At 39.4% G+C, this 10299-nt stretch overlaps 1 protein-coding gene across 1 annotated transcript; it reads left to right on the plus strand.

Annotated features, from left to right (window-relative positions):
* The first annotated feature begins 3332 nt into the window (after nucleotides 1-3332).
* Nucleotides 3333-7146, plus strand: LOC117301766. The gene is made up of 3 exons (XM_033785786.1): nucleotides 3333-5041; nucleotides 5888-6013; nucleotides 6542-7146. The coding sequence occupies exons 1-3, from the start codon at nucleotides 3410-3412 to the stop codon at nucleotides 6836-6838; spliced, it is 2055 nt and encodes a 684-aa protein (XP_033641677.1). The 5' UTR covers nucleotides 3333-3409; the 3' UTR covers nucleotides 6839-7146.
* Nucleotides 7147-10299: the final 3153 nt, after the last annotated feature.

The following is a 10299-nucleotide window of genomic DNA, read 5'->3' on the forward strand; positions in this document are numbered from 1 at the left end:
AATTGCCGTACAAAATTTCAACATTTTGTATTGGGTTGTACATAAACATGGATGCGCCCACACGGCTTCAAAACCTTAGTGCGTGTACATTGGGGTGTTAGCGTTCTAGTCAATATATATAGCTCTATGGTTGTACACTATCCAGAATCAAGCACCATAGTCTTGGGCCAAGACTAAACCCAGTTCAGGGGTGCGTTCCACTCGCGCAAACGTTGCCAACAGTTGCGCACGTTCGCCAACAATTTCAAGTGGAACGAGTTGTTCGCTGCCACCGTTGGCGAACGTTGGCAACTTTAGGCGAACATACTTCGGAGGTGTTGGCGAGTGGTTTTTAAAATGGCGGACAAGCAAACGGTATTATTTCTTTGTCACAAACATAATTACATTGTATTTTCGGTGGATGATAATGCAGATTTGGAATAACAAAGTTAATTAGTTGATGTAATGATGTCAAAAAGAGGACTATTGCAGCAAAAACGAAGTTAAAAAAAAACCTACGTATGGTGCGCGCCATCTTCATTTCAGGGCGCCGCCATGTTGACATAGCGTATACGCACCAATCGTTCAAACGATAAAAAAACGTTTGCGCGAACAGTTGCGAGTCGTTTGCGCAAGTGGAACGCACCCCAGCATGCGAGTCAACTGTCCAATGGTTCAAACGCCCTTTCGACTCGGCACTTTCCTGGTCCGAATGTTGGCAGGAAGAAACGCAACTGTGTTGTATGCAGTTCGACCTCTAATAGAAAACAAAGGGGAGGATGGTTCTTCAAAAGAAAAACAATTGCACTTTGGTTCATGAAAGGTGTCAATTGATGGTGCTTCGAAATGAAATTGAGGCGGGGGGGGGGTACTTCGAAAGTACAAGTATAGCACTTTGGGAAGCCTTATTTACATAATTGGTTCATGATAGTTGGTGACGAATACTAGTTTTGAATTTTAGAAGTATAAATTTGGTTCCAGTTTACTAAGTAATTGTTTGGTGTTATAATTTAAATTGAGCGACGTTAATAACATTATTGACAAACTTATGTAAATTTTGTGCATGGAGTTTAATATTATTTTATGACATTTTTACTCAAGCAGACTATAAGTAGGCTTTACTTAATATTCTTTCCAACACAATAATTAAGCCATTATATTACCATAAGAATCCTTAATTATTTCTGGGGGCGACTTTGCTAGGGGGCGACATTGTCAGGGGGCGACTTTGCTAGGGGGCGACATTGTCAGGGGCGACTTTGTAACAATTCGGGGCGCGCGAGCCGGTTAGGGGGCGACTTTGTTGGTGGCGATATGACCAGCCTCCCATATTGTGCGTAGTCAAACTTATCTTGTTTATTTTAGGCAATATTGAATGTTGAATCCTATGAGCGTCAACCCAAGGTCCCAACATTGAGGCGGGTGGGGGGGGGGGGGGGGGGGGGGGGGGGAAGGATGGTGCTTCAAAAGAAATACAATTGGTTCATGATAGGTGTCAATTGAGGCGGGGGATGGTGCTTTGAAAGGAAATTATTAAAACTTCTGTTTATTTTAGGTTTCAGAGACACCAATTTTACGAGGGAAATAATTTTAATGCAGATTGGTATGAACAGCAACTTTAGAAATGTTTAGCTTTCACATTGAAACTACTCAATTTGGTATTGATTGGTCATAATACCAAACCTCAAATATATGTTTAAGGCAATTAATTAGTCAACGGCATTAGCCAAAGGAAACAGTCATTTCATAATAAATATACTTAATTGTCAATATTTAGTTGCTTGCACAAGTTGCATTCTGTGAGCATGAACTAGGCTAACCCCAATCTGCCTTGTGAGGGCGCTGTAACCTAAAACTTTACAAAATACTCTTGGTAACCAAGTAGTCATGTCGATGAAATTTCTCTGGTCACCATTGCATTAGTTGCAAGAATCTGTTGGTACTGAAAGGGATAAGGCAGTGTCTGCCTCTGCATGGGCACAATTAAACTCTGGCATCAGACTGCCTGTGAGATTATTAGCAGTGCTGCCTACTACACAGTAGATGATCTCAATACAGGTTGACTCTGCAGTTCTCAGGAAAGCTTCTAGGAGGAAAACTTAAGGGCGGATCTTGCCTTGTTCTCAGGTTTGCTCAGGAGATACTACTATTCCAGTAGATTTGTAATGCCAAATTTAGTGGAAAATAACATCTCTTTTGTCTGTCTAGGTCATCTGGTGCAAGAGCTAATGAAAGTTATGTTTTTCAAGATGACATCCGGCGGCCATATTGGATTTCGAGGTCAAGATGGTCCCCAAACCTTACAATAACCACTCCAGTGTATTTGTCATGCCAGATATAGTTGAAAAGGACATCTCCGTTGTCCGTCTAGGTCATATCTGGTGCCAGAGCTATTACAATTTATGTTTTTCAAGATGGCATCGGCGGCCATATTGGACTTAGAGGTCAAGATGGTCCCCAAACCTTACAATAACCACTCCAGTGTATTTGTCATGCCAGATATAGTTGAAAAGGACATCTCCGTTGTCCGTCTAGGTCATATCTGGTGCCAGAGCTATTACAATTTATGTTTTTCAAGATGGCGTCGGCGGCCATATTGGACTTAGAGGTCAAGATGGTCCCCAAACCTTACAATAACCACTCCAGTGTATTTGTCATGCCAGATATAGTGAAAAAAGACATCTCCTTTGTCCGTCTAGGTCATCTGGTGCCAGAGCTATTACAATATTTATGTTTTTCAAGATGGCGTCGGCGGCCATTTTGAATATTGCGCAATAAAAAAAGTTCCTTTCACATTTCAGAGGTTCATAGGAGCTAATTTTCCTTTTATGGTTCCTGAAGTCAAATCCATCGAAAAAAAAGGTAGCAAAAAAATGGTCACGGAATCCAAAGATATGACCCTACTAATAAAAACCATGATGCCTCTGAAGAAGGTCCGGTTTGGATCGAAAGCTAAGGCCATCTACCCTATTTATTATTTAATATAATAAAAACCATAACACTTGACCACAAGAGGACGCTATATTGAGGCTAAAAGCGCAGACTTGTAGGAGACAGTTGCGATATATGAGTATACCCAACAAGTAACTGCTGGACTTATCGTTGTATCTTTATTGTATTCTGAGAATCGTGAAAATTATTTTTAGGAGGGCAATAAATCTTTAAACAATTTTGATGGGTAAATTTGAAAAAGGCTTTTGATCAGTCGACACGTGACGTCACAACTACTTCAGCATTAACACAAGGTCACTTTGTTTGTTTCTTGTTACAGCATTTACAACAGCAACAACACTTTTTATTTAAATCACTGCAAGATACACAATGAAAATGCATTGAGGTTGTTATGTCTTCTTTGTTTATTTTAATCACAGCTCTTCCAAAAGTGGAATTTGTGTCTCCTGAAATCGACAAGTCTTGATTGCACACAAAAATGGCATTGATTAGGAAAATCGTGGGTTCAATCAAGCGTCGCCCTATCAAACTGTGCAGTGCCTTCGTAGCTGCTCTTTTGATTGTACTGTACGTCAATGACGATAAATTGTTTGTGAAAACTTCTAGCCATGTTGCTGGTGAAAAAAAAGACACTCCGGATTCAGGCAATGGCGATCGTAAGCCTTTGCAAGATATCGAAACTTCGCACCAAGATATCAAACTTGCATGTCAGATTCCTGAGCTTGAACCTTTTTCTAAAGCTATACAACGATTCATCATTGAGCCCAAGCCCTTGCAGTGTAAAGGGATCATGAGAACCCAAATTAACCAGCAAAAACTTGTCATCAAGGAATCAGAATACAGGAAAAGGAACTACACATCCTGCTATGTGTCTACGATCAACAGGGTGACAGATATAACAAGCAAAATGTCTGCCCCAGTTAAGATTGATATTGTTAAGTCTACCGGAGACATCTTTGTGCAGGATACATCGACAGATTTTTTGCTTGTCGGTTGTGTTGATAGTCACACAAGTAGCGCAGAACGTATGGCACTTGCACCAGCTAACAAGAGAATGAACATCTACAAAAGACATTCTGGAGATTTTGATGTACATGCTAGTATATTTCCTAAGCCAATGGAACAATTACAGGCCAAACATTCCACGGATGGGCTTGGCTTAAACGTCGTTTTGCTTAACATAGAAAGCACTTCCCGAATGAACTTTATCCGATTTCTTCCGAAAACTTCCAAACTACTTGAGACGTTAGGTACAATAATACTTAAAGGTTTTACCATTGTTGGCGATGGTACCGATTGGAATTTAGTTCCGATGCTCACTGGTAAGACTGAATATGAAATGCCAGATACCACCAAAGGCAATCCAAATGCTTCTTTCGTGAACGTATACCCGTTTATCTGGAACGAGTATGCTAAGTATGGCTACGTGACCATGTTTGCCGAGGATACGACAGAATTGGCAATGTTTGACTATAGAAGGATAGGTTTTGATAAACAACCAACAGATCACTATATGAGACCCTATTGGGATTTCGTCAAACAGGCAGATTGCGTAGGGCCGAGACCTGTTTTCAAAGTCACATTGGACTACCTAACGGATTATATGACCAAATACAAACGTGTACCGCACTTCGCCTTGACAATGCTCGCCAGTTTAACATATCGCAATATAAACGTTCTGAAGTATATGGATGATGACCTTTACAAGTTCTTCTCTAATGCCAAGAATAACGGTCTTCTCAATAACACAATGTTTGTCCTGTTTGGGGATCATGGATCTCGTCATTCTGCCATTCGACAATCTTATCAAGGCAGGCTTGAAGAACGTCTTCCCTATTTCTCTGTAACACTGCCAGACTGGGTGTATCGTAAGTACCCTGACATATACACGACTCTCAAGAAGAATACCGAACGATTAATGTCCCCCTTCGATGTACACGAAACACTCAAATCAGTACTACATTATAGCGGGACCCAACCAGGAGACGTGAAACAACGTGGGATCAGCTTCTTCAGAGAGATCCCAGCGGAGAGAACGTGTGCTGACGCCGATATTGCCGCCCACTGGTGCTCATGCTTGACTTGGAAACCAGTAACTAATGCTGATCAGGTAAACTCTCTAACAAACCAATTCGTCGTGTGCCCGGTAAAAGGACGCAAATGAAAAGTTCCCTGTAAAAGGGTGAAAGCAATTAATGTTCAAAAAATGTTTGCATCATAAAAAACTGCGCGGGAAAGTTTGATCAATTATTGTTTGCCATTCAAAAGTCATAAGGTTAATGTTGCATAGGGCATGGGAAAACATGTCCTTGGGGAAAATTCTAGCAACCAAAATATAACAATAATGCCATATTAATTTTTCATGTCAGGATCATTTAATTGCTTACGTCCTTTTGTTACTGGAAAAAGGAGGTAATTAACAAGGTAGTGCTTTCTGCTTTACCAGCCAGGCTTCAATTACCAACAGTGTCCAGTGTCTTTAAGGAAGTAGGTACAACTTCAACCCTACTTTAGTTGTAATCAGCTAGACTTGATTTTCGACATGCTTCCATGATCATTTTCAGAATCCAGCTTATGGTAATTCACCAGCTTAGCCAAAGTCTGAAAGCAAATAAAAACTGTTGTCTGTAATAGACACTTAAATGAAAGTCTTCTCCTGGAAAAATCAGTTAAATAATCTGTGAAATGCCGTTTGGGGTTATTTTCAGTTCAACGAATTAGTTTATTTTCACGGTATTTTCACCCTGTTTTCCCTACCAAACAGGGTGAAAATACCCGATAAGTTAATGAATTCCTTAAACTTCACACAAACCGGGAAGATTTTCATAGTGAGATACTGCGCCTTGAACACCCAGCAGCGTGGATATGTGCGCATTACAATTATTATTATTATTATTACTATTATTATTATTACAACAATGTGTAATGTTTTGTTCAATTCTTCTTATTTATTTAGGCGCAGAAGCTGGCAGAAGTTTTAGTACAAATCATCAATAACAAGACACAACTGTTCAGAAATAAATGTGCAAAACTTGAGCTCCATGAGGTATCACACGCTGTTAAGTTGCTAACTAACGACAAGGTGGGTGATGGACGTGACTCAAGTCTAACTTTCGTCACTAGCTGCACGCTACGCGAGCACAAACGTGAACATGAACGTCAAAAATTTTTGTTGTAAAAAACTCACGTTTTAAGCATACGTGAATGTAACCGTTTCTCACGTCAGGTACGTACGTGCAGACGTCATACGTGAGCATGCAATAAGCCCAAAGTGGCGACGTCACCTTTAAACGGCACAATTTTCTGACGTTCACGTTCACGTTTTTTGCGCGCGTAACGTGCAGCTAAACCTCCTTATTATGGTCCATATCCAACACCAGTGGTTCCAGTGTATTTTGCCGGTACGTTTTTGAAGATTGTGTTTCTTAAAAATATCCTAGCATAAAAAAATTAAACAATATGGTTTGTTAACCTCATTGAAAAATAAATCAAAATGCCAACCCATCTTTTCCGAGCGAAATAAATGCTAAACAACAGCCGTCGGGATTAGCTAGTTAAGATGATGTCGTCACCATTATTGTTTTTCATTTTATTATTTTCCTCTATGCAGGTCCTGACGTTTCAGCAGAAAGATTGGAAGAGTTCTAACAAATCAAGGCAAATATATAACAAGAGACCAGTTGACGTCAGTGAGCTCCCGCCTCTTTTCCAGGTCACTGTTCACACAACGCCGAGCGACGCGATCTTTGAAGGCACTTTAAGAAAACTTCCAGGAGGTACCACGCAATCATCTCCTTATGAACTGGTTGGAGACATCAGCCGCATCAACAAGTATGGTAACCACTCGGTTTGTATCGTCGAATCTGCCCCGCGGTTGGTGAAGTTTTGTTATTGCGTGCAGGGGTGAGATGCTGTTCCCAAACGGGAGCGTACTGATGTTCCACATGTTCCCAGTCCATTATATTAATTGTTCCCACAGAGTAATCCTAACCCTATCTCTAACTCTATGTGGTCTGTGGAACATAGGGACTGGAGAACATATGAACTAAGGGTAACTGTGGAACATAGGGACTGGAGAATGTGGTCTATAGGGATAGATTGATAGATGGATAGATAGGTAGTTTATTTATTTTTTTTTACATCCGTGGCCAACGGCCAAGTTACAGTTAAAATTGCAATTCATAAAAAAGAGGGAACATCACAAGGGCGGGTCCAGGGTGGAACTCGGGAGGGGGGGGGGGGGGGCTAGGGAACATCGGGTGCACCTCGTCGATCCCCAACAAGGCCGCAAAGAATAATCCGGTTCATGTACTGTTGTAATCGTTGCTGTAATTATTTTGCCAAATTTTTGTATCACACAATTCATGGACACCTCCGGAACAGTTTGGTCGTAACAAACTTATCGGGTTAAAGAACCAATTGATCATTTAAAAATGATCTTCTATTTGCTTAGAATATTCTCTAGTAGTATGTTTTGAGTCTAAGATAGTAGGAAAAAAAATAACGAATTCCCTTGAAAAACTATGTGCAAGTGGAAAAATGCTAAGCAGAAAAGGACATGTTGTTGAACAGAAATGCCTACGGTGTATGTGAGCACTAATTATAAAGGAGTATCAAGTATTTTCAATCAGTGTAAGAAACAGTACACGAACGCACCCATTGGGGCGCGCGCGTAAAGCTTGGAATTAGGTGCATTGTGGTCTTGAATGTAAAGCTTGGAATTAGGTGCATTGTGGTCTAGCTGGTATCCAAATTTGATTCATATCTATCCCACAATGCACCTTATTCAACAGTCTGTGCTTGCGCATTGGTATTTGCGATAAGGTCTATGATGAGATCCGGAAATCAGAGAAACAGAGCGCCCGCTAGCGTTCGTTCATTACAAGCGTGTACAGTTTTTGCCGTGCATAATCGGAACGTTGGTTGTGTGTGACCGCGCACCACCAATGGTCTTGGAACCAAGACTATTGGGTTGCTGGCTCCTGTGAACGACTAGATAAATTTATTAAAGACACTGGACCCCTACTGTCCAGTCTTCTCACTTGGTGTATCTCAACATAGGCATGAAATAACAAGCCTGTGAAAATTTGAGCTCAATTGAACCCCTCTTTTGGTATGAAAATAAATTTGAGTTTTAAATTGATTATGCACGTATTTAATTTTCTGATACCGAGGTCAAAGGTCATTATCATTTACTGACCTAATAAGGGTGTAAGCCATGTTAATTCTAAACATTTGTAAATATTAAACTTTCCACTAATGTATTGTTTAGTAACATTCGTTAAATATGGAAATAAATGGGAGTTTTTAATTCATTATGAAAGTATTGTTTTTTCCGATACCGAGGTCAAAGGTCATTAAGATTTACTAACTTATAAGGGTGTATGCCATAATGATTCTAAACATTTGTAAATATTCAACTTTCCTCTTAAGTTGTTTAGTAATATTCATTAAATATGGAAATAAATGGGAGTTTTGAATTGATTATGAAAGTTTTGTATTTTCTGATACCAAGGTCAAGGGTCATTAATATATACTGACTAAATAAGGGTGTATGCCATACTGATTCTAAACATTTGTAAATATTCAACTTTCCACTTATGTTTAGTTTAGTAATATTCATTAAAGACACTGGACACTATTGGTAATTGTCAAAGACCAGTCTTCTCACTTGGTGTATCTCAACATAGGTATAAAATAACATGAAAGTTTAGTATTTTCTGATACAAGGTCAAAGGTCATTAATATATACTGACTGAATAAGGGTGTATGCCATATTGATTCTAAACATGTGTAAATATTCAACTTTCCACTCATAGTTTAGTAAAATTCATTAAATACACTGTACACATTACTATAAAGACGACACTGTACACTAAAGACCAGTCTTCTAGCTTGGTGTATCTCAACATATTCACACAATAACAAACCTGTGAAAATTTGAGCTCAATTGGTCGTCGAAGTTGCGAGATAATAATGAAAGAAAAAAACACCTTTGTCCTCAACAAAGTTGTGTGCTTTTGGATGCTTGATTTTATCAAAATCCTTGAAAATTACTTCTTTATAATAATAATAATAACAAATTCTTATATAGCGCATTTCACAATAAACCGTATCAATGCGCTTTACATTAGTCCCCTGGTCATTGGGCCAATAAGCATTCCTTTAATCTTTCTCAGCTCCCATTAGGGAGTATACAGCCCCGAGCTGCCGTGGCGCTCAGAAAGCTTTTCATTCACAATATCAACCTCTACCCTCGCAGGTACCCATTTATACCCCTGGGTGAAGAGAAGCAATTATAGTAAAGTATCTTGCTCAAGGACACAAGTGTCACGACCGGGATTCGAACCCACACTCCGGTGAATTAGCACCAGAACTTGAATTCGATGCTCTTAACCACTCGGCTGTGACACTTCTTTCTCGAAACTACGTTACTTCAGAGCGAGCCGTTTTTGCACAATGTTTTATACTATCAACCTCTCCCCATTACTCGTTACCAAGTCAGGTTTTATGCTAACAATTATCTTGAGTTATGCCACTGCCTTTAAACATGGAAATAAATTGGAGTTTTGAATTGATTACTTAAGTATTGTATTTTCTGATACCGACTAGGTCAAAGGTTATAAACATTTACTGACTAAATAGGCCTAAGGAAGTGTGACCATAATGATTCTAAACATTTTAAATTTTCAACTTTCCTTTATGTATTGTTTGGTGATGTTCATTAGTAATGGAAAAAAAATGGGAGTAATTGATTATGAAAATAATGTATTTTCTGGTACCGACGAGTTCAGAGGTTATTAACGTTCACTGACTAATTAAGGGTGTATGGTTCTAAACATTTGTAAATATTCAACTTTCCACTTATATGTATTGTTTAGTAGTATTCATTATATGGAAATAAATGGGATTTTTTAATTCATTATGAAAATAATGTATTTTCTGATTCAGAGGTCAAAGGCAATTAACATTTACTGACTAAATTAGAGGTGATACCGAGGTCAAAGGTGGGTTAAGGGTTCACATGTTGACTCTAAACGTCGGCGTCGCCCTCAGACCCCGCCCCATAAAATAGCAATTTTTAGAAACCAATCAAATTCCTATCATAACAAAACACTGGCTTTCAAAATCTTAGCGAGGCAGTTTGGTTAATTAACAGCAAGACAAAAATGTGGACTTGGTCCAAGACGTTTCTCGTTTTCCTTTTACGCACATCGCGGCCAATTCACCAACAGCGCCCGCGCCTACTCACCTGCCTTTTAGTCCGCGGTGTGCGTGGAAGGGAAAGGAGACACGTCTTGCACCAAGACTAAAAAATAAATAAAAAACTAGACATTGAGAGTTTGTGAACAAACTCGAGGTGTTCGG

Source organism: Asterias rubens, chromosome 17 (genome assembly GCF_902459465.1).
Source record: "Asterias rubens chromosome 17, eAstRub1.3, whole genome shotgun sequence".
NCBI lineage: Eukaryota > Metazoa > Echinodermata > Asteroidea > Forcipulatida > Asteriidae > Asterias > Asterias rubens.

What these genes read in the sequence shown, in the direction of transcription:
- LOC117301766 (XM_033785786.1), top strand. Translation starts at nt 3,410, where the DNA reads ATGGCATTGATTAGGAAAATCGTGGGTTCAATCAAGCGTCGCCCTATC. An exon ending in CAGTAACTAATGCTGATCAG is followed by an intron (nt 5,042 to 5,887) that starts GTAAACTCTCTA and finishes TTATTTATTTAG; the next exon opens with GCGCAGAAGCTGGCAGAAGT. An exon ending in AGTTGCTAACTAACGACAAG is followed by an intron (nt 6,014 to 6,541) that starts GTGGGTGATGGA and finishes TCCTCTATGCAG; the next exon opens with GTCCTGACGTTTCAGCAGAA.